At 40.5% G+C, this 25,000-nt stretch overlaps 1 protein-coding gene across 2 annotated transcripts in view; it reads right to left on the reverse strand.

Moving 5' to 3' along the window:
- The window catches only part of chchd3a (coiled-coil-helix-coiled-coil-helix domain containing 3a), a 305,052-nt gene that overhangs the window by 214,276 nt on the left and 65,776 nt on the right, over positions 1-25,000 (reverse strand). For both annotated transcript variants that reach the window (XM_020940968.2, XM_020940967.2), the window contains exon 5: positions 9,075-9,255. In XM_020940968.2, coding sequence (XP_020796627.2) covers positions 9,075-9,255 — 181 coding nt within the window. The remainder of the gene's footprint in view (positions 1-9,074; positions 9,256-25,000) is intronic.

Here is a 25,000-nt window from a genome sequence, read left to right on the forward strand (position 1 = left end):
CTAGTCTATGTGCTCTTAAGTATCGATATCTTCTAAAATGAGTATATAGGTTCGATACTAGTTTTAATATCGATTAGTATCTGATTTTCATACTTTTGACAACCCTCAGAATGCAGACTAGAAACAAATGTGTAGCATATTTGTAGTCACACGTGCATAGAACAGATTTGTCTAACAGCAACTTGAGGCGAAATGTGACAGAAAAGTGTTATTGTGTAAAAATGAAATCAATTCTTTTCTTGAGTTGAAACAGCTGCCGAGGGCTCCAGGTTAGCCTTTAGGGGTACAAGCGCAGTCTTCATGCTGAGCGGGATTTGAGCGTCTTCCGGAAAGAAAGATAAAGAGGATAAGGCTTCGGAAGCACCCAGCCAGAAACATCCACGAGGACCTCAGCATCTCAGAAACACTCGAAAGCAACGGAGATAATGTGTTCTATACAGTCCAATCTACAATACAGTACACTAGAGACAGGTGTTAGAACACAATATGTGCAATGGCTTACACACAAATAAGGAGCATTAGGATTCAGACTAAACGTATGTATGTATCTATAGTGAAGAGTTGGTGAAATATCGCAAAAACTTATATTAGTCTTGCTAGGATTAGGCTTCTAGCTAAAATAAGATGATGATTTACTCTTACAAAGTTGAAATCCACTTGTCAACGCAGATCCTAATATACAATTAAAAGTGCACTATGTAACTTTTCATGTGGGAGTGGGGTGCACCTGCTTGTCTCATTGGAGATTATGGCTACGTTCAGACTGCAGCCTGAAGTGACCCAAATCCGATTTTTTGGCTTCTGTGTACCTGTATCTGATCTTTTAATGACAGTCTGAACGACACAGATCCGATTTTTTCAAATGCGACCCAGGACACTTGGATATGTGGTCCTGAAACCGATACATATCCGATCTTTTGACATGCGACTTCAGTGTGAACGGTCAAAGCGCATTCATCCGACCTACGTTTGTGGCTTACCAACAAGTCACAAACGTCACTATTCTGCGCTGAAGTAGGCGAAAATTGTTAATGAACTCCGTGTCACTGAAGCGAAGCACATCACCACTCACCACTCTTGGCTACATCTCCACATCCACACGTTCCTTTCCACGGACGTCGCTGCCGCTGTCCCACAAAACACCATGGCCAAAAACCTCGTCCTTCTCAATCTCCTCCTTAAAACAAGTAAGTTGTTCATGTTCTGGCTCCGGTACGAGAGGAACTTAAAAATCTCCAGGTGCTCAATGCTCGCGTCCATGTTTGGACAACTTCCGTAAACACAGAGCACGCTCGCTGTGGTTGACGTGTCTCCAGTGCAGATGCGGGACACTTTCAGGCCGTTTAATGTTCACACTGGAGTCACATACAAGTCGCATTTAATTGGAAATGTGAACGACCTCGCAAAAACATCGGATTTCACAAAAAAATCGGAATTGAGCGTTAAGCCCTGCAGTCTGAACATAGCCTATGTTATTTTACTGTTACCTGAAAGTTCCACAATATAGAAATGCACCGGTCTATCATGTATTTATTTAATTACTGGTGTGTTTTTTTCTTCATAGATCTGACATGTAATTTGGCCATAGTGATGTAGCGATGAGGCTTGTTTCCATGGAGATATGTCATACTATGGAGCAAAGCAATTACATCTTCACAGAGACGAGTAGACAGCCTGATTCATCAGCCGGTTTCACTTCGTAGAAACCGTCTGACCTCACAGCGTTAGGATTCGTTCGCTTGACTGTAGGCGGGTACTTTTTTTCATTTAAGCAATCGCTGCTATTTAGTTGTGACGTATGTAATGCGCCGCTAACGGGGATAACTGGTATATTAAGCTTTTCCCAAATCTCGTAGGAAGAAGGGCAATAACGTCTTTCCCCTTGATAAAATTCACCAAACATTCTCTTTGTTCCGGCTTTAAATCCTCGATGTTGGGAATCGTGGCCAACACAGAATGTATGGCTCGTTTCTGAGTGGCTGGTGCCCGGACTCGCACTTCCGGGGTTTTTGTGAATCGTCTAGTGTATTCTGATGCCTGACCTAGTCGCTGGAGAGAAATGAAATTGAGCGAAGGCACTAGGTGGCGCCAGCCTGACTAACGAGTAGATGGTAGATATTGCAATATCCAGACTTATCCATGCGTTTATCTCCAGTAGGTTAGGCTCCTGTAACAGCCTCTCACTGTCCTCTTCAAATGAGCTGAGATGCTGCAGCTCGGGTCCTGACTCGAGCTAGGATGTACGAGCTCATGCGTCTTGTGGTCAGATCTCTGCACTGGCTCCTGTGGCTCAGAGAACAGACTTTAAAGCGGCTCTCCATGGCCTCGCACCAAAGTCTGTGACATGTTAGAGCCATATGAACCATCTCGCAATTTGAGGAGCTCAGAGACCGGCCTCCTGCTGGTGCCCAGACTCAGGACTAAACACGGGGGGTCAGTGTTAGAGATTCATGCAGCTAAAACCTGGGACAGTTTTCTTGAAGATGTGAGACAAATTCTACTTTGACTTTGTTTAAATCCAGGCTGAAAACAGTCCTGTTTAGCTGCATACGACTAAAAGTTTTCATTTTTCTTAGCGTACTCTTCTCTTCTCTCTAATTTAATGTCTCTCTCTCTCTTTTTAGTTTTATGATGATTATTTATGTTTTGACTAGTTTTTATTGTGATTTTAATGTATATCTTATTCTGTAAAGCACTTTGAATCACTTGTGTTCGAATTGTGCTACTGAAATAAACTTGCCTTGCCAATAGAAAAGTTACATAGTGCATCTTTAGGTTCATGGTTGAATCATAATATTTACCGATATACAATCTGAAAGTGAAAGTCTGTGTCAAAGAACTATACCAGTACTGAGAAATGTTGTGATAAGGACATTATTTACTACAATATCAGAACTCTACTTTTGCATTGTAGCGCGCAGCTTCTCTCGGTACTACCTAAACCTTCAGAAAGACTAAATCATGATTTTTCCAGTCGCTAAAGAGAAAAACACATCACATACGTCTTCTCGTCCACCGTCTTTCTCCATTTGATTTGATCGTCGTTCCAAATGAGGAATCCCTCACAAAGTTGTCCTGGGGCAGAATCACGCCCCTCCTCTCTGCTCCCACAAAATGATTCATTTTTCTATTACAGAGATGAGCGTGTGAAATGAGCTATATAATCAATAGCACAGGTTTGTAAACAGAGGCCACACTCCAGGGAAAATATGTTTTCTTTTAGAAAACAATGCGCTGTCTGTGGCTGTGTGCTGAACAATGTTTGTCTACAAGGGCAATTTACAGGAAATAAAGACACAAAATGGAGGCTACGTTTTGTCCAAGAATGAGGAGATATTGAACTGCTAGATGTGAATGTGAATATAAAAAGAAGAGACTTTTAATAAGATGTATCTATGATTCTAGAAAGACTAAATTAATTTGAAGAAAATAATTAAAAGGACTTACATTATGCTATTTTCTGATCTATGCTATAATGTTGTTTCCTCATCACAAAGATATCAGTGACAAATTGACAATATTGGTAATACTCAAAAAACTCTCTATGTTGGGTTTATTTCAATTTTAATTTGTGAACTTCACTATAACTTTTATTCAATGGGTGGTCCTTAACACAGTATACATATATAACAGTTACTCATTATCCACACTTGTAAGTAGTTCATATAGTTTAATGCAAAATATCTGAAAAGGTTTTCTTCTTCCCACTCCTTTTTGGGAAATTTTTTTGTTGTGGTTATTTGTATTTCTATGATGATTTCACTTATGATTTAACTTATGTTACATGTTACATTGTATAAGAATATAAATCTCTACTTGCCCAAAATAAATACATAAATCAAAAATATCATCTAAAATAATCTACATCGAACCGTTCTCACGAAAGTCTACCCGGTAACCACGCAACTTGCAGTACCTCAGGGAGAGAACGCAAATGTGATACTATTAAAGGGCCCATAGTACACTTTTTTGGTCTATGTTATAGTGTTTCCTCATCACAAACATACCCAGAGTTGTGTTTTGTTTCATTCACACATGTTTAACACACAAATTCTGCTTATTTAGGCTGAGTTCTTTTCTCAAACAGACAACCACTACACTTTTTTATACTTTGTGATGTCATGTGGCAATAGACAGGCTGGCGTCACCTCGTGCCTCCGCTCAATTTAATTTCTTTCCAGTGACTAGATCAGGAATCGGAATACACTAGATGTTTTGCAAAAACCCCGGAAGTACGAGTTCAGGCACCTGCCAATCAGCGTGTTGGCAACGATTCCCAAGGTCGAGGCCAACCGTTGAACGAACGAATCCTAATGCTGCGAGGTCAGACGGTTTCCACGAAATTAAACCAGTTGATGAACCAGGCTAATGTGGCAATACAAGAAGTGCTCCACTGTGTTTTTAAACTCCACACACCTTCATTAGAATTATTTGGATGATTTCAGGCAAGGAATTGCCAGGAGTTTCAATGCAACTAAAGGCCACTACTACTACATGACATCACAAATTGGAACAGAGCATTTTAGAGCTTTAGGGATGTAGACAGACTAATAAAAAAATACTCAAACATGTGCGAATGAAACAAAACACAACTCCAGGTGTGTTTTTAATGAGGTAACTGCATTCTGTAAACATGACTTAAAGCTCACAAGAGACATTTTTGCGTAATATAGGACCTTTAAGACTCCTAAAACGGTAGATCTGATGGAAAAAAGTTAAAACCAGCCCTCCAAAACTGAGCAAATGAGCAGTGAAGTCTATTTGTAATATGCACACTGAATTACGTAACCTGTGACCCTGCGTCGCCGTGGAGATGACAGGTATGTCAGCTTCAGACACAAACTATTTAAGTTCAAAAAGCCCTCATCTGTATGCCCGCCTCCGTACGCAAGGTTATGTGGTTCGACTGCACAATGTCAGCGCGCCCTTCATCAGCGCCGTGTTAAAGTACGGTAATGAGGAGTTTGCTATGGCATGAGGAAAGAATGCAGTTTTTAATTAACTATGGTTGAAAAATGTGGGAAATTATATTACATTTTGGCGATTTTGTAACCAGGCGACTGAAAAGTAGTTAAAGTGCCAATCACAGGTTTCTGGACTACTCATTTGACTAAAACACAGTGAAGATCATTATATTTACCCAATTTTGGCAATTCGTCATGACATCACACTAGGGAATTACACAAATCCTACCTAGAAACCGTGCTAAAAGTAGACGTTTCGTTTGTCAAAATAAAACGAAAAATAAGAAAACGGAAAAAAATAATTAAAAAACTTTATTTTGTTGTCTCTAAAATCAAATGAAAAATTGGAGACCAGCCCCAGACCAGACCAGGACTGAGACCAGTTTAGTCCTGGTTTAGTCCTGGTTTAAATCTAGTTTTAGACCTGTTTTAGTCCTGTTTAGTCCTGTTTTAGACCTGTTTTAGACCTGTTTTAGACCTGTTTTAGACCTGTTTTAGACCTGTTTTAGACCTGGTTTTAGACCTGGTTTAGACCTGGTTTAGACCTGGTTTAGACCTGGTTTTAGACCTGGTTTAGACCTGGTTTAGACCTGGTTTAGACCTGGTTTAGACCTGGTTCAGACCTGGTTTAGACCTGGTTTAGACCTGGGTTCTGGTTTAGACCTGGTTTAGTTCCTGGTTTAGTCCTGGTTTCAGACCTGGTTTAGTTCTGGTTTAGACCTGGTTCAGACCTGGTTTAGACCTGGTTCAGTTCTGGTTTACACTTGGTTTAGACCTGGTTCAGTTCTGGTTTAGTCCTGGTTTCTACCTGGTTTAGTTCTGGTTTAGACCTGGTTTAGACCTGGTTTAGTCCTGGTTTAGTCCTGGTTTAGTCCTGGTTTAGTCCGTATGCAGTACAAAAGTTCGGCATCGCAGTTTAAGTCACGGAAACTGTAAACGGCTGTTATCCATTTTTTCCATTATTCATGGACAAAACACAAACTCACACAAAATCAAAAAATGAAAAAACGAATCATAATCCGTTTTTTTCATTTTGGTATTTGAGACAAATAATGAAGAAAATAGCTGTTTTTTTTACATTTTCTTATTTTCGGTTTTATTTTGAAAAACAAATAAACAAATGATACACAGATTCAACTCCTCTATAAAAATATATAAAACCTTTATTTTGTTGAAATTATGTTTAAAGTATCAGAAAAATATGTTTCTAACGTAAATTATGGCCGCGTCTCATTTCTCTTTCCTCGCGTCCTTCTCCTCGATTCCTCTCCTCCATCCTCCATTTTTCCGCTGTCAATCAAATGTGTCATATTAGTGGGGTCCCAAAGAAAACCACGGAAGGAAGGAGAAAACCTGAGGGAGGCTTCAGGAGGTAAATATAGAAAATCATCAAACTTTATTGGTCTCAGTGAGCAGTTTATATCCTCTCTCCTCGCTTTGTCTCCTCTGTGGGCGGGACCTTCCTTAACCATTTCCTGCAGAATCGAGGAAAGGAAGCGAGGAAAAGGAAGCGAGGAAAGAGAAATGAGGCACGGCCAATGTCTAATTTTGGGACAGAATTCTCCCCAGCGTGATATGGGTCTCTCTAAAATATTACTCTCTACTTCAGTTAACACTTTACAATAACTACACCTTATTTAGCCTTAACAAAGCATGAACAAAGACTTAATTAATAATGATTCACGCTTAGTAACTACTTAATTACTACCTGAATCAGCATTTAACTTGCACTTAATTCGCCTGTGCTGTAAATAGTTACTCATAATGTATTTCTTACTTAATTGCTCATGAACTAACCGTTTGTGTGTGCATTTGTAAATGTATATTTAAGTCCAAATTTGAGCATTTATTAATGATTAGTAAGCCATGAAAGAATGATTTACTAGTAATGTATTATTGTTTCTCTGGAATTTGACCAACCTTAACAAATGTTTAATAAAGCATAATTAGTCTTCACTTTAGAAAAGCTCTCAGAAAGACTTAACTAACAGATAACAGCATTGCATTATTAGTAAATTATTCTCTCATAGCTTACTAATCATTAATAAATGCTCAAATGTGAACTTAAATATGCATTTGTAAACATGCAAATGGTTAGTTCATGAGTAATTAAGAAGTATTGAGTAACTATTTACAGCACAGGTGAATTAAGTGCAAGTTAAGTGCTAATTCAGGTAGTAATTAAGTAGTTACTAAGCATGAATCATTATTAATTAAGTCTTTGTTCATGCTTTATTAAGGCTAAATAAGGTGTAGTTATTATAAAGTGTTACCTCTACTTCCTTTAATTTTCAGTATTTTTTTATTTTTTTTTTACTTTTCTTCACATGTTGCTTTTTGATCTGTATAAAACTATAACTTATATTTACAACAGGTATAATCCCACCAAATTATAAGTACAAGTACAAATCAGAGAATCATATGCACTTTAAACAAAGAGATAACTACACAAAATTTACAACTTCATGGCATAAACTTTCGCAATAACTTTCGCAAACATAAAAAACACCTTTGGTACAACTTCCTAATAACTATACTATTTACAGCCTTAATAAAAGGACAAAATTATTGAAACTTTATTTTTTGGAATATGAATTTGCAAATAACGTAATAAAAGTGTGTGATATATTGTGGAGCCCTATACAGAGGAGAAAATGAGGTGATAAAAGCAGTATTTAGGAGTATTTTATGGGGCTTGGCAACTCCAGCAGAACTAAGTCTACCGAATTTGTAGATACTTCGTGCTGCTACTTTACTTCGTTTTAAATGTTTCCTTTATGTTTGCTTATTGTAACTGAGCTGTTGTGATCTGCTGTTCTAGTTTATTGTATGTAGAACAAATTAATGAAACTACATAATAAAAAAGAGGAGTTACAGTTGTGTGTAAGTTGAAACCGAATAATAAAAAGTGGAATTGTACTCGTGGAACCAGCGAGAAACATCCACAAGAGCCTCAACATTAACAAGGTAACAACTTATACTCTCACAAAAAGAAACAAAAGCACTTATCTATGAACCAGAGGGTTACTGGTTCAGTTTCCAGCCTGTCTTTGGTTACGTTTACACTGAAACAACTCACTGAATCACCATATCAGAAACGATTTGCGTCCAGACACATCGTTTCTGTGTTTGCAAGCCTGCCCTGTCCACACAGCTTTGAGCATATTTGTTTACATTTTACAGAAACAAAACTTAAAACCACATGGCTCATTTGCATAAACTAAGTGCTCAAAAAACAGCTCACTCCTTTTGCCCTGACGCGGTTCAGCTTCTGTCGGACTAAAGGACACAGCTCAGTGGAATATAAGTGTTCTTTCTGTGACAGAGGGGTGTTCTGCTGATGGTGAGTCTGTTCTGTGCAAGTCGTTCTAGCTACTCTGTTTTCCTGTTTGTCTATGGTTTGTATAAACATTTTTCTGCAATAGCATCACATGACCGATGTCATAAACCCAACAACTCAGGAAGGCGCAAGTTACAGTGACGTGGTCCAACGACGGCAACTAGAGCTCCTACGTCAGCGTATCAGCGTTTTCAGGCGTCCACACAGTGCCAAATCAGATCCATACTTTGTGGGAGCTGGCGGCACCAGATCATTCCGTCTTTGGAGCCATTTTCCATCAGATTAGTGTGGACGAACACTACATCCGCAACGAAAAGGACTCAAATATGTACTAGTGTGGATGGGGCCTTTGTGTCCCTGTGCAAGACACTTCTAGATATTACATATACTACAGGAACAAGGCTGATTATGAGAGGAAGGGCATCCAGAATAAAGTCTTTTTTCTAGGGATTTTTAAATTTGTGAACTTAATACAATTTTACTTTTATGAGTCAGCCTTAGCATAGATTTTAAAATATTGATATGGACTTTGTTTCAAATACCAAGTAGGAAAAAAACTGAGGCACTCAAAAAGTACAAAATAATTAAAAGCCTTTAATACCACATGGCAGATAAAGTTAAAATATGCCAACGCTTTTCGGCCCTTCGGCCTTCATCAGGGCAAACTCCAGAGGGACTTTGTTTATTATATGTTGAACAAATTAATAAAATAATAAAAAAGAAGAGTTTAACAGGCTGAAATTGAATAATAAAAAGTATCTTGTACTCACATAGAGCTGCACCCTGCGCTGTTCGTCCTCTGTGGCGATCCTCTCTCTGACGATGGCCTGTTGGAGGTCTCCTTCAGCAGCTGCTCTCTCTGCAGACAGGAGCTTGGACACTTGGTCCTTCACCTGAGACTGAGCCGAGGCCTGGGCGTGGGCTGTGACTCTGGCCCTCTCAGACTCCAGCCTACAGACATAAAGACATATAAACACAGATGAAGCTACAGCAGTGGGTTAAGGCAAGAATCCATTAAATGGTTTAATCAAAGTTCAAATCGATTTGTGTGGAAGAAAATCTATTTTTATTTTCTCCACTTTCTTGCACTGGATATTGTATTGAAAATGCAAAAAAGGCTGTTCACTGGAGTCACAGGGACCAAAGGTTATCACAGGGCCATGCAGCTCTGAAGCTTTGAAATCAGTGACGTCAAATTAAATGTTGCGGCTCTACGTTTAAGGTTTGACTACCCCAAATTTAAGACTTTTTAAAGACCTTTTTAAGACCACTTACATGAAAATTAAGACCAACATCGCACCCATCATGTGGACGAAAAACACCAACTCCAATTCTAATAATGACCAACCAACTATTACATCTAGAATCTAAGAGCCGCTGTGGATTAAACCTACACTTCCCCATGATCCATCCAACATTTTACCACTGTACTGATTGTTTACTCATTGCTGTTGGCACCAGAAACCAAAATATTGTATGTGCAAACTCCAAATTGACTGTTCATTTCACGTTTTTTCCCTCTCTTCATTTAACATTGCACTGCAGCCTGGTTGAGTAAACAAAACAAAAAAAATAGGCTGAAATTTAAGACCTTTGTGAAAAAATAAAACTTGGACAACAGAATTTAAGACTTTACAAGGCCTTAATTTAGGAACATGAAATTTAAGAACTTTTTGAGACTTTTAAGACCCTGCAGCTGCCCTGTTATCTGATTCATAAAAGATTTTCAATTGGGTTAAATACAGTGTTGGGGAGTAACAGATTACATGTACCGGAGTTATGTAATCAGAGTACACATTATGAGTAACTGTATTCAGTTACAGTTACAGTTTTAATGAGTGGTAATTGGATTACAGTTACTTTGTTGAAGTAAATTGATTACACTGCAGTATTTTCTTGTTTTCACATTTTGGGCTGTATTCCTTTTTTCTTTTCTTTTTTTTCGGTAATTCCACTCATTGCCGGACACTAAACCAGGTCCAAACCGGGTCTACAACCAGGTCTAAAACAGGATTTAACAGGACTAAGCCAGGACTAAAACCAGGTCTAAACCAGGTCTAAACCAGGTCTAAACCAGGTCTAAACCAGGTCTAAAACAGGATTTAACAGAAATAAACCAGGACTAAAACCAGGTCTAAACCAGGACTAAATCAGGACAAAAACAGGTCTAAACCAGGTCTAAACCAGGTCTAAACCAGGTCTAAACCAGGACTAAACCAGGACTCAAACCAGGTCTAAAACAGGATTTAACAGGACTAAACCAGGACTAAAACCAGGTCTAAACTAGGTCTAAACCAGGACTAAACCAGGATTAAAACCAGGTCTAAACCAGGTCTAAACCAGGACTCAAACCAGGTCTAAAACAGGATTTAACAGGACTAAACCAGGACTAAATCAGGACAAAAACCAGGTCTAAACCAGGTCTAAAAACAGGTCTAAACTAGGTCTAAACCAGGACTAAACCAGGACTAAAACCAGGTCTAAAACAGGATTTAACTAAACCATGCTGCGTGGACTGTGTCTCCTCTTCTTCTAGCAAAAATATTTTTAATAAAGTCTGGGCTTTTTTATTTCCTTTTAGCAGGCAAAACTTCTTATGTTACGATATCCTTGTCTTTGCTTCTCTACAGCAAACCAAGTAATCCAAAGTATTCAGATTATGTTACTCACTTTAACTAATTTAATGGATTACGTTACAAACTACATTTTGGGGTCTGTAATCTGTAATCTGTAGGGGAATACATTTTAAAAGTCACCTTCCCAACACTGGTTAAATATGATAACTGAAGAATTTTTTTCAGTTCACAGAGTCTTTGTACCAATGTTCAGCTTTGAAACAAGGAGAAGGAAAGTGTATCTGATAAACGAAAAAAAAAAAGCTGTACTAAACAGGTACACAAATACGTGATGATCTGTGTTTTGAGGTCTGACAGGGAACAAGAAAACTCTTTAAACAAACGCAAACAAACTAAGTCCTTTAATAACCTGAAATCAGTATAGTTCAGAGATACGCCACTTCCCCTTCATCACAACGTCCCGGCAGAATAATTTGTAATGTAAAAGTGATATATAGACTGTGGAAATACGCGCCGCGCACAGAAACAAGACCAGAGTTTGAACCCTGTCACCGGATTCTCACAGTCGCCTAGCAACGCACTGCCTTCAGCGCGACAAGGCGGTTTGATCGGAGCGTCCCTGAATCTCCTCCTCCGCCAACCAAAGAGGAAAACTGAGGTAAAATAAACACAGCAATAAGTTAAGATGTAGACGAGTGAATGTGTGAATTGTGACATGATAAGAGCTAAAGGATATTCATTAAAAAGAAGACGTTTTTTTTTTTTTTTTTAAAGGAACAGTGTGGAACTTTCTGGTCTCCTGTAGGATTCTGCGGAAATAGAAAGTTAAACGTCCGTATTAGGTCATTTCTGATCCAGTGTTGGGAAGGTTACTTTTAAAATGTATTCCCCTACAGATTACAGATTACATACGCCAAAATGTAGTTTGTAACGGAACCCATTAAATTACTTAAAGTGAGTAATGTAATCTGAATACTTTGGATTACTTGGTTTTCTGAAGAGAAGCAAAGACGAGGAAATCTTCACGTAAGAAGTTCTGTCTGCTAAAAGCCCAGACTTTACTTAACGAAATTAAAAATATTATTGATAGAAGAGGAAAAGACACGGTCCACACAGCATGGTCTAGTCCTGTTAGATCCTGTTAAATCCTGTTTTTAGTCCTGGTTTAGTCCTGGTTAAGTCCTGGTTTTAGTCCTGGTTTAGTCCTGGTTTTAGTCCTGGTTTTAGTCCTGGTTTTAGTCCTGTTTTAGTCTTGTTTTAGTCTTGTTTTAGTCTTGTTTTAGTCCTGTTTTAGTCCTGTTTTAGTCCTGTTTTAGTCCTGTTTTAGTCCTTGTTTTAGTCCTGTTTTTAGTCCTGTTTTTAGTCCTGTTTTTAGTCCTGTTTTTAGTCCTGGTTTAGTCCTGATTTTAGTCCTGGTTTAGATTTGGTTTAGTCCTGGTTTAGTCCTACTTTAGACCTGGTTTAGTCCTGGTTTTCGTCCTGGTTTTCGTCCTGGTTTTAGTCCTGATTTAGATCTGGTTTAGTTCTGGTTTAGTCCTGGTTTAGTCCTGGTTTGGATCTGGTTTGGACCTGGTTTAGTGTCCAGCAATGAGTGGAATTACTGAAAAAAAAAAAAAAAAAAAAAGACAGATTTAGCCCAAAATGTGAAAACAGGAAAATACCAGCGTGTAATCCATTTATTTCAACAAAGTAACTGTAATCCAATTCCCACTCACTGAAACAGTAACTGTAACCGAATACAGTTACTCATAATTAGTACTCTGATTATGTAACTCCGGTACATGTGATCTGTTACTCCCCAACACTGTTCTGATCTATGTCATAATGTTGTTTCCTCATCACAAACAAACCTGGAGTTGTGTTTTGTTTTATTAACACACTCCATCCACCTTCACTAGAATCATTAGGATAATTTCAGCCCTGGAATTGCCGATCTCTACTGAACTAAAGGTAAAAGATAATGAAAACTACCACTATGTGACATCACAAGGTGGAACAGAGCATTTTGAGTATTGGAGATGTAGACAGATTAATAACAAAGGGTTACTCAAACATGTGTGAATGAAACAAAGCACAACTCCAGGTCTGATTTTGATAAACATGTCTTAAAGCCCATTTAGAGTCAATTTTGCGTAATATAGGAGCTTTAAAAGCATACTCTGGAACATTCTCCATGGAGATGTATCCGTTTTGTGCCACACTGTGGAATATTATAGTCAAAGAAACAACATTTCCATGGAAACAAGCAGGTGGTGGCTCTGCTCAAGGCCAAATAATGTTCAGGTTTGTGGAGATGCAAGCACACTCAAAGTAAGTATGCATGTTTTTCAGTGCAATAAAAAATAAATAAATAAATACATGCCTGCATTTTATTTATTTTTTTGGATAGAAGCTTACATACTGTGACTATTGAATCAAAATAAACATATCATGCCAGTATTTTAACAATTATTGTGGAAGTCGTAGGAATTAGGGCAGTATGAAACAAGACAAAATCACCATATTCAATCATTTCTACTGCCATTTATCACAATGTACCACAAACAATACAATTTCAAAGCGATAATCACTGTTATTGTTTAATGTCCCTAATCACTATCAATCTAGAAGCTTCCTGTGGCCATGCATTTCAATCTTTATTTGGTTAAGAATGTATGAACTGTATTTTTTCGGATTATAAGGCACAATATCAATAATGTTGAATTCTGTCGTCTATTTTCATACATAAGGTGCACCGGATTATAAGGCGCATTAAGCGAAGGCATCCACTATCCACTGGCAGATCGTGGTGTAATTCGCCCGGCGTGTGAACGTGTATTATGAATCTGAATGTGGGTGGATCATTTAAGATAGTTTTTTTTTTTTTTTTTTTTCCCTACAAGGAAGACTCAAATGTACATTGAGTAATAATGTGTTTAATGCAGCTTTGCGCACATTTGTTTACGTTTTACAGAAACAAAACTTAAAACTACATGGCTAATTTGCATAAACTATAAGCGCTGAAAAAAACAGCTCGCTCCTTGTGCGCTGATGCGGTTCAGCTTCTGTCGGACTAAAGGACACGACTCAGTGGAATATGTGTGTTCTTTCTGCGACAAGGCGACGGCAGCCATGTGCATTGAGTTGAAGGAGAATTATAGTTCACCCTTTACTTCACGAGGCACTTGATTGCGGTAGCCGTAATGCTCCGACAATCCAGTCAGGTCAGGGGTGTCAAACTCAAATTCACAGAGGGCCAAAAATTTAAAATTGGGACTAAGTCGTGGACCAAACTAAATATTTACTGATAAATTTCAGCAATCTGCATGTCTTCTCTTCTTTCGAGATATGTAATGTTCAGCTTTTTCTTATTTAAATAAATGTTTAATAATAGTTTTGCTTTAACACTGAATCCAGAACAAGCATAATATAAAAAAATAACAAAATTTCAAATAATTATGTCTCTATAGCCTATCTGTATCTCATATGATCTCGCGGGTCAAATATAATTATATCGCGGCCCAAATTTGACCCCTTGGCCTGAGTTTGACATGTCTGCATCAAGAAGTGCGGCTTCGTAGTTTACAAAAGTCGTACTCAAACAGTTTGACAGATTTTTGAGCGCCGTGTACCACATAAAATCAGTTCGAGGTCAGTAAGCACAACCAGAATTAATACATAAGGCGTATCGCATTATAAGGCACACTGACGATTTTTCAGAAAATTTAAGGATTTTAAGTGCGCTTTGTAGTCCAAAAAATACGGTACAACGAAAGACTACTGCTGACTATAGTGGACTACTGAAATAACATTAGTTTCAGCCCTACTTACCGTGTTTTAATAAATACGTACGAGTATTTGCAAATGAAATCTTACACTCTACACACTGCGCAGCCCCACCTGTTGATATAAAACTTTTAAACGTGTTCTTTACGGCTTGTCTCCAGGGGAAACTCTCCGTCGTGTAAAGTGTACAGACAGGCCAATACCTCATCACCTCCGCGGAGACGGGTGGCTCTGATATATAATACTGTACGTGTGCGGGTCTTATAGCCAACGTTTAGCCCAAAGCACCACTAAACGTCACAGAGAAAAAGAGAAGGGTGATGGAGAGACGGAGAGAGAGAGGAGAGAGGAGAGGAAGCGTAGGGGAGTGAGGTACGGCGATGTGGACGTGTTACAGCCGAAGGAAGTGGAGCAAATAGGAGAGGAGTGGACGGGTGGAGGAGATGGGGAAAAAAGGAGTGAATACATGGGGGTCAGAGTGAGAGAAGAACAAGAGGGAGAAAGAGAAAGAAAGAGACAGAAAAAGAGAAAAAATTAGAGAAAGAGAGACAGAGCTAGAGAGACAAGAAACAAAAGAAGAGGAGAGAGCAACAGTGGCTGGTGGGTTACAGAACTGGTCCTCCTAACCCGAAAGTCCTAAAACTGTTTCCTGCTCAGACCAAATTCCGACATTGTGTCCTTAGGCAAGACACTTCACCCACCTCCAATAAATTATCATTGTTATTATTAAAAGAGAGAGAGGGTTAAAGAGTGTTTTAAGAGAAAGAGACAGGAGAACAGAGGCAAAGAGAGAAAGAGGGTGATGAAGGAACGGAAAGAATGCACAAGAAAACAAAAAAAACAGAGTTTAAGCACAAAAGAGTTGGAGTTTAAGGCCAAAAGATGGAGAAAGAGAGAGAGAGAGTGAGAGAGAGAGAGAGAGGGAGAGAAAGAATGCAGAAAAAAACAAGAGATGGAGACTAAGAACAAAAGACGGAGAAAGAGAGGGGAGCCATGTCCAGTTTCAGTCCAGTGGTCAGCAGACGTCAGCACACGCCATCCATCATCAGGCCTGGCCCCCCTCCCTCTTTTTCTCCTTCTCTTTCTCTCTATCCCCTTCTCTCTTACCCCCCTCTTCTCTCACTCCCTCCCCTTTTCTCTCTCTGGCATATCCCACCCCCTCCCCTGTCTCCCTTTCTCTCTCTTTTCCTCTCTGTCTCCCTCCCCTTCTCTCCGTCTCTCCCTCGGTCTCTAACTCTAGCTCTTTTCCTCTGTCCCTCTCTCTATTTCTCTCTTTCTTTCCCTCTCTCTGTCATCCCACACCCCTCTCATTTTCTCTCTCCCTCAGTCTCTCTGTCTCTAACCCTCTCTCCTTTCCTCTCTCTCTCTCCGCTTCTCTCCCTCCCTCTCTCTCCCTCTCTTTCTCTCTCGCATCTCACCCCTCTCTCAATTCCTCTCGCTCTCCCTCGTCTCTCTCTCTCTCTCCTTTTTCTCTCTCTCCCTCTTACTCGCATTCCATCCCCTCTCTCCCTTTCTCTCTCCCTCGGTCTCTCTGTTTTTAACTTTTGCTCCCTTCCTCTCTCCTTTCTCTCTCCTTTCCTCTCTCTCTCCCCTCTCTCTCTCCCTCTCTCTTTCTCTCTCTCCCTCCTCTTTCTCCCCCTCTCTCTCTCTCACACATCCCACCCCCTCTCTCCCTTTCTGTCTCCCTGGGTCTTGCTTTCTCTAAATCTGGCTCTTTTCTTCTCTCCTCTCTCTCCCTCTATATCTCTCTTCCTCTCTTTCTCCTCTTTCCCTCTCTTTCATCCCTCCCTCTCTCTCTCCCACAGTCTCTCTATCTCTAACCCTCTCTCCCTTCTGATCTCTCTCTCACTCGCTTTCTTTCTTCCCCTCTCTCTTTCTCTATCTTTCTCTCTCTCTCAGTCTCCATCTCTAACCCTTTCTCCCTTCCTCTCTTCCTCCCTCCCTCTTTCCTTTTCTCTCTCTCGCATCCCACACCCTCTCTCTCTTTTTCTCTCTCCCTCAGTTTCTCTGTCTCTAAGCTCTCTTTCTCTTCCCTCCCCCCTCTCCCTCCATCTTTCTCTCCTTCCCTCTCTTTCTCTCTCTCTCTCTTTCGCATACCACCCCCTCTCTCTCTTTCCCTTTCTCTCTCCCTCGATCTATCTGTCTCTAACCCTATCTCCCTTCCTCTCTTCCTCCCCCTCTCTTTCTCCCTTCCTCCCACTTTCTCGCATCCCCCCCCCCTTTCCCTTTTTCTCTCTCCCTCGGTCTCTCCGTCTTTCTTTCTCTCCCCCCTCCTAATGCCATTTCACATTCACCATTTCCTCACAATACCCCTTTCTCCTCCACCTTACTCCACTAACCCCCGCCCCCCTCCTCCTCCTCCTCTTTCTTACCTGTCTACCCTTGCCCCACTCCTCCCCCCTCTCCTTCCCCCCGTCCTCTAACGCCCCTACAGTCCACCTCCGCGTGAACCCCCGTCCTCCTCCATTGTTGGCGCCGTGACAGGGGAGAGCGGGTGATCGAAAGGCCTGCTAAAGTATGCGCCGCCGGAGCAACAGTGTGGACCCGGGCTTATCTATTATTAAACCCCCACTGTACCATAACATCAGCTCAAAGAGGAAGTCGCACACATGTAGGGCACACACTCACAGTCACAAAAATCACCCAAACTGTACGGCTGACAAACTGCACAGAATGAGAAAAGGGAAATAAAAATAGCTAAATTATCGGTTTATGAAGTTCCTCTGGTATAAACAGACACATGGGCCCGGTCAAGCAGAAGTAAACAGTTTATATAATATACAGTTATAATAATATACAGTATAATATAATATCATTAATAAGTGAGTGGAAAGTAGCTCAGTATTATTATACCTGTACTGTATGCTAATCGATAATCGAGATAATACAAAATCAAAATTCTGATCTGAACACGGTGGAGATTTACGGAGAGAATCATCCTCCAACTTCAGGTGCTTTTCTGTTTAATGCAGCTCTGTGCTTAAATTCATAAACAGTCACTATCCCCACCCACTCAAACTGGAGCAGGCAATTGAATGTCAAAAAAACAATCATTATTAAAAAAATAACAGTGTAAAAAAGACGCATTCGCCAAAACAATGTAAAAAAAGTAAACAAAAGAGCCGTGGAACAAACAGATGAGCTGCTGGGTCAATACAGAGAAGGGTATGGTGCACGTTATTGTGTCCATAGGGAAATGTGTCCTCCTCATTGGATTCATTCAGTGCTGAAATCCACCCAGACACGCGGAGAACACGCAAACTCCACATAGAAAAGCCAAGCTGACCCGGGAATCGACCCCTATGCAATAATGGTGCGGTTATGCAATACTCGATATGAGACAGAATCATGGAGTGTAAAAACTTTTGTGCCACATAGAGAGTCATAAAGGATCTTACCTGTCTAAAATTCACTTAAAATGAACAGTTTTTGTGAGGTGCTTATTGGGTTTCTTAAATGTTCAATGTCAGTCCCATGTATTTAAACTCTTTGACGAGGCTGAGTTCCACCTTGTCCAGAAAGACATTGGGCCGCTGTAGCTCAGTTGTTTTTTTTACTGAACATCATGCAGACAGCTTCCTTTATACTGAGTTGCAAGTACGAGTTCTTGACCCACTTTTGGACACGAGTCATGGCTGATGTGAACTTTTCTGAAGCTTCTTGTACAGTTTGGGCAGGTGTAAAGATTACAGCATCATCAGCATAAAGCTGGACACTGACATTTGGACACATTTCAGCAAGATCACTGATATATAAACTAAATAAAAGCGGTCCTAAAATGCTACCTTGGGGGACACCTGTCGGACAGTGAAGGTAGGGCAGAGGTCTCCAACCTTATTTCCTCAAATGAGCTACTTTTTACAAAACGAAAATGCCAGAGAGCTGCTAGTTTAAGCGCTCACAATAAATTGAGCACACATAAGAACTACAGGGAGCCTTAGATGAGGTGCAGTTAGATGTCTATAAAACAGGTGCAGTTAGATAAAATAGCTCGGGTGCTACTGGTAACTCTCCACCCTCTTCCAAGTAGCTCACCAAGGGATTTCTGAATTACAAGTATTATGCTGAATAAGTTAAATTTGATTATTTAAATGCCCATTACCGTTGTACATGTATCATTTTGATGCCTAAATTTGTGCACTCATAAATGAATAATGGTTTGTTTTATAGGCATCTAACTATATCTCATCTAAGGCTCACTGTGGCTCTTATATTTACTCAATTTCTTGTGACCGCTAAAATGAGTAGCTCTCTGTCATCTTTGTTTTATAAAAGTAGCTGACCGGAGGAAAAAGGTTGGAGACCAATGCTATAAAACATAAAACATTATTCATTTATTAGTGCACAAAGTTAGGCTTCAAAATGATACATGTACTACGGTAAAAGGCATTTAATCAGTCAAATTTTAATTATTCATCACATTATGCGTAATTCAGAAATCCCTTGGCGAGCTACTTGGAAAGAGGTGAAGAGCTACAGGTTGGAGACCCCTGAGGTAGGGTGATTTAAAGCCAGAGAGGGAAACACGTTGTTGTCTGTGGGATAAATAAGATTCAAACCAACGCAGTGCCTCTTTAGACAAATTAAAACTGGATAATTTAGATAAAAGAATCTGATGGTTTACTGTGTCAAAAGCCTTCTTAAGGTCTAGGAATACTGCTCCCACATACGCATGGTTGTCAAGACTTTTGACATTTTCAACAAAAATAAAAACCAAATAAAACTATTTGCAGACTCTGTGGAATGGTGACTACAAAAACCAAACTGCATTGGGTGCAAAGATGTAGTACTTGTGGTGTAGTACTTGTGGTGAGAGTACTTGTGCTGTAGTGCTTGTTGTGTAGTACTTGTATAGTGCTTGTGGTGTAGTACTTGTGGTGTAGTGCAAAGGTGTAGTGCAAAGGTGTAGTGCAAAGGTGTAGTGCAAAGGTGTAGTGCAAAGGTGTAGTGCAAAGGTGTAGTGCTTGTGGTGTAGTACTTGTATAGTGCTTGTGGTGTAGTACTTGTGGTGTAGTACTTGTGATGTAGTGATTATGGTGTAGTACTTGAGGTGTACTGCTTGTGGTGTAGTACTTGTGGTGTAGTACTTGTGGTGTAGTGCTTGTGGTGTAGTGCTTGTGGTGTAGTACTTGTGGTGTAGTGCTTGTGCTGTAGTACTTGTGGTGTAGTGCTTGTGGTGTAGTGCTTGTAGTGTGGTGTAGTAGTGCTTGTGTGTGTGTACTTGTGTGTACTGTGTACTTGTGTACTTGTGTGTGTAGTGCTTTGTGTGTACTGTACTGTGGTGTAGTGCTTGTGGTGTAGTACTTGTGGTGTAGTGCTTGTGTGTAGTGTGTGTGTAGTACTTGTGCTGTAGTGTTGTAGTGTGTACTTGTAGTACTTGTGGGTGTAGTGCTTAGTGGTGTGTGTGTGTAGTACTTGTGGTGTAGTACTTGTGGTGTAGTGCTTGTGGTGTAGTACTTGTAGTACTTGTGCTGTGTACTTGTGTACTTGTGGTGTAGTACTTGTGTGTAGTACTTGTGCTGTAGTGCTTGTGCTGTAGTACTTGTGGTGTAGTACTTGTGCTGTAGTACTTGTGGTGTAGTACTTGTGGTAGTACTTGTGGTGTAGTACTTGTGGTGTAGTACTTGTGTAGATGTTCATTTAATTGTTTGGCCAGATCTGTGGAGAGGCACCCCTCACTCACAGTCAGAAAGCATTTAAAGAAAAGCCATTTTTTTATCAATAAAACCCCTGAAATTAAATAAATGCAAGAAGATACAACATGTTTCCTGCTCTACTGTGGACCAGGCCAAACAATAACATCTCACATCTCCAGGGGCTCAGGCAGGAGGCAGACGCTCACGTAAAAGTTACACACTGCAGCTTTTTAAAAAAAAATAAATATCTTTGTCCCATTGCTTTTGTTTTCGGCGGGCAAAGTCAACCATTGTGTTTACAGACCTGTGGAAATGAGACAGAGGAGTTTGGAAAAATAGACACCCCGGAAAGAAAGAAAGAAAGAAAAAAAGTCTTTCAACTGACTTCCCCACAAGTGCGAACCCAAGCAAAGAGTGCCATCACCAGCTGGATGCTATCGCTCTGCTTCACCTCTATTGCTTTCCAGTCATTATTGCCCTGTCCCTGGGATATTGGACGCATTTTTCATTCTACTGTAGAAGATTGGCAGCGTGCAGGAGAGGGAGCCGGTGAGCAGAGCGTGGTGGACTCAGACGCAGAGAAAGAAAGAGAGGGAGGGTAAAAAGAGATAGGAGGAGATAGTCAAGAGAAAGAGAGCAGAGAGAAGGGGAGAGAGGCAGAGAGATAGTAAAAGAGTAAAAGAAGAGAGAGTGAGGGAGGTAGGAATGAGAGAGAAAAATGGGATACATCGACAATTAAGAGAGAAAAGAGAGAATTGTGAAAACAAAGAGAGAAGCCGAGCAGAAAGAAGGACAGAGAAGAAAGAGAAACACTGAAAGAGGACAAAAAGCAGGAGATAGTGGGACCAAAAAGAGAAAGGAGACAGAGGGAGAGGTAGGAGAGATAAAGAGATAAAGAGTGAAATATGAGAGAGGGAAAGAGCAGGGAGAGAGAGAAAGAAAGCGAAAGATACAGAGGAGGAGGAGACGAGAGAGAGAGCGAGAGGAGGAGACGAGACAGAAAGAGGTAGGAGAGATAAAGAGTGAAATAAGAGAGGGAGAGAGCAGAGAGAGAGGGAGAAAGTGAGAGAGAGAAAGAGGAAGAGTGAAAAAGGAGAGAGGGAGAGAGGGAAGAGGGAGAGAAAGTGAGAGAGAGAGAAAGAGAAAGAAAGAAGGGGAAAGCGAGAAGAAGAAACGAGAGAGAGAGACAGAAAAAGAGACAAGAGGAGGAAGAGACAAGAGAGAGAACAAGTGGAGGACACAAGAGAGAGAGAGAGGGGTAGGAGAGATAAAGAGTGAAATATGAGAGGGAGAGAGCAGAGAGAGAGAGAGAGAGAGAGAAAGAAAGCAAGAGGAGGAAACGAGAGTGAAAGTGAGACAGAAAGAAAAAGAGGAGGAGGTGACAAGAGAGAGCGAGAGGAGGAGACAAGAGAAAGTGAAGAGAGGAGACAAGAGAGAGAGAGCGAGAGGATGAGACGACAAGAGAGAGACAAAGGAGAGATAAAAAGTGAAATATGAGAGATGGAGAGAGCAGAGAGAGAGAGAGAGAGACAGAAAGAAAGAAGAGGAGATGACAACAAAAAGAGCGAGAGGAGGAGGAGACAAGAGAAAGAGAAGAGAGGAGGAGCAGATGAGAGAGAGGAGGAGACGACAAGAGAGAGAGAAAAGAGGAGGAGGAGATGAGAGACACCAAGAGAGAGAGGGGTAGGAGAGATTAAAAAAAAAAGTGAAATATGGGAGAGGGAGAGAGCAGAGAGAGAGATAGAAAGAAAGAGACAGCGAGAGGAGGAAACGAGAGTGAGAGAAAGAGAGAGAAAGAAAGAGACAGAAAGAGAAAGAGGAGATGACAACACAGAGAGCGAGAGAAGGAGACAAGAGGAAGAGAAGAGAGGTGGAAGAGACGAGAGAGAGAGAGAGGTAGGAGAGATAAAAAGTGAAATATGAGAGGGAGAGAGCAGAGAGAGAGAGAGAGAGAGAAGCGAGGAAACGACAGAGGAGGACATGACAAGAGAAGAGAAGAGGAGGAGATGAGAGAGAACGAAAGAGAGGTAGGAGCGATAAAGAGTAAAATACGAGAGAGAGAAGGAGGGAGAGAAAGCGAGAGGGCAAAAGAGAAAGAAAGAGTGAGAAGGCGAGAGGAGAAAATGAGAGAGACGGAAAGACAAAGAGACAGAGGAGGAGACGACAAGAGAGAGAGCGAAAGGAGACAAGAGAAAGAGAAGAGAGAGAGAGGTAGGAGAGATAAAGAGTGAAATACGAGAGGAGGTGAGAGAGTGGAGTGATAAAAAATAGAATGTCTTCAGAGGATAAGGCTGATATTTGGCCCGGTATAGTGGATAGAAAAGTGGGGATAATCTTGGCCCCGTAACCTGTGTTTTGATGGCTCACTGGACTGAGACTAGGAGACAGGAAGATGGAGAGACAGACGCGTTCAGAAGTCATTAATGTGAAAAGGAAGCCGAGGCGAAGACATGGCGGGGGTCGGCCAAAGCTTAGCCTCTCCACAAAAGTAACTCACAATTTTCACCAATGACCTTCAACACCGGCGCAGCCCGAGAGTAGAGCGTCTTCGCGATGCAGGTCGAGATAAGATCCGAGTACAAAGAAACAAAATATGAAAAGGTATACTTAAGGAAATGTCAGGAAAAGAAAGAAAAATGTTACTATTAACGATCAGATTAAGTTCATGACAAAAGTGAGATAAAACAGATATAATTTTAGGGGTTTCTGAGGACATCTCCAAAAAATGTTTCTATTCTTCATATGAAGTTTATTGGCGACTCTTAAAGTAGCGCTGAATGATCAATTTGCCGTAATGAAGACGAAGAAGAAGAAACCATCACATACTAAATGTCTGTCTTGGAAGATTTTTGTCTATTGTCTGTGTACTGTGTGTACTTTTAGCATGTTAGAATTTTACTCATATGACTACATTTTGTATTTCAGTAGGGCTGGATATCATTCAGAAGTTGCCGATACAATACATACCTCGATACAGTGAGCTTATGATTCGATACGATTTAATACGAGATATTTCAAATCGATTTGATTCGGTTCAATAAGAATTAAAGGCTAAATCATGGCTGTGATACTAAAAGTCTTTGTTAAACCACTTCTTTTGCAAAGTTCATATGAAACACAAATATTTTAATCGTCAAAACAGTGAAAATGTCAAATGTGTCGCATAAACAACTTTCCTTCCTCTGAAAAAGCAACAAAACTGTAGCTCTCTAACAAAATAATTTAGTAAAATATTCAAAAAAATACTCTTGGCGATATCGATACAGCAGCCCACGATATCAAAACTGTATCAGCACATTAAACGATATGATATATCCATATTTCAATAGTGTTTGAACACCATTGCCGTATTTTTCGGGCTATTAGTTGCTCTGGATTATAAGGCGCACTGTCATTAAATGGTCTATTTTCAAACTTTTTTCACAAATAAACCGCACCGGACTTTAGACGAAACACAACAGTTGGATGGGTCAGTGGGACTTTGTTTGTGGCGTTCACGGTGACTCTGGGCTTTGTTCAGTTGTGGCGTGTAGGGAGGGTGCTGTCTGGGACCAACGGATTGTCGGCGTGTTCGCAGTGACTCAGTTGTTCAGTCGTGTCTAGAAGCGGCACATTGCACTCGCTTTTTTCGGTTCGTTCCTCCGTTCCGTTCCTCCTCGGCGTGGAGTGCTGAGTGTGGCTGCGGGTGTTTTTCGCTGTGCGATCGCTGTCTGCTCCATGTGTGTTTGCGGCTTTGTAGTTTACTGAAGTCGTACTGGGACACCCGAGTGGATTCGTGTATAGGGCGCTCTGGATTGTGTGGACGCACAGTCGTTTTTCGATGCAGTTGGAGGCTTAAGAGCGCGTCTAATAGCCCGCAAAATATGGTATATATTTCACTGTCCTTTAACACCTTTGTCATGTGTATGGACTGAATGTTTTGTGCCTTTGACTTATTTTTGGTCCTACCATCAGCCTGCCTTTGGGACTGTATAAAGAAGTGGACTAAGCGAGTGTGACGTCACCCACAGCGTTCAGCGTCACTCAAATGAGGCTCACGATGCTCACGGTTACAGGATCTGGAGCCAGGCTTTATATTATGAATAGGATTTTTTTGACAGACAAAATAGCCAAAAAAAATCTGGATCATGTAGAGCGGGTTAATACGAACATTTTAAGACCAAAACGACGAGGCTCACAGCAGCAGTTACAGAGAGATGGACGACAAGATCCCAAATGTAAATCAATTGGAGCCAGGGTCAGAAGGAGCCGGAAGAGCCTCCTGGAGAAGAGGAGTTAGATCTGTCCACTCATATATATCTATTCTATACTATAGGACTATGGTTGAAAATGATCCTCCGTGACTAACTCTGGCACATATACACGCTGTCCTAACAGATGATGATTAATGTGCACTGTCCCATAGTTAATAAATAAAAATAAACATGAATCATAGACTGTACATATAAATGAACATCGCATCTTCTGTTTCCAATTGAGTTTACCTTGAAAAATTGTCACCCCTCTCTCTGTAACTGCTGTAGTGAGTCTTAAAAGGTTCATATTAACCCGCTCTACATGATCCTGGTGGTTTTTATTTGGCTATTTTGTCCGTAAATAAACTTCTAATACAGAACTCCAAATTCGGCCCTATAGCTGCTGGCCTTGTGAACTTCATTTGACTGAAACTGAACGCTATACTTCTTTAGAAAGTCTACGGTTGAAAGCGTCTCGGCCTTT

The sequence above is a fragment of the Boleophthalmus pectinirostris genome, unplaced genomic scaffold, assembly GCF_026225935.1.
Source record: "Boleophthalmus pectinirostris isolate CB_2022bp ecotype Guang Dong unplaced genomic scaffold, ASM2622593v1 HiC_scaffold_18, whole genome shotgun sequence".
Classification (NCBI taxonomy): Eukaryota; Metazoa; Chordata; class Actinopteri; order Gobiiformes; family Gobiidae; genus Boleophthalmus; species Boleophthalmus pectinirostris.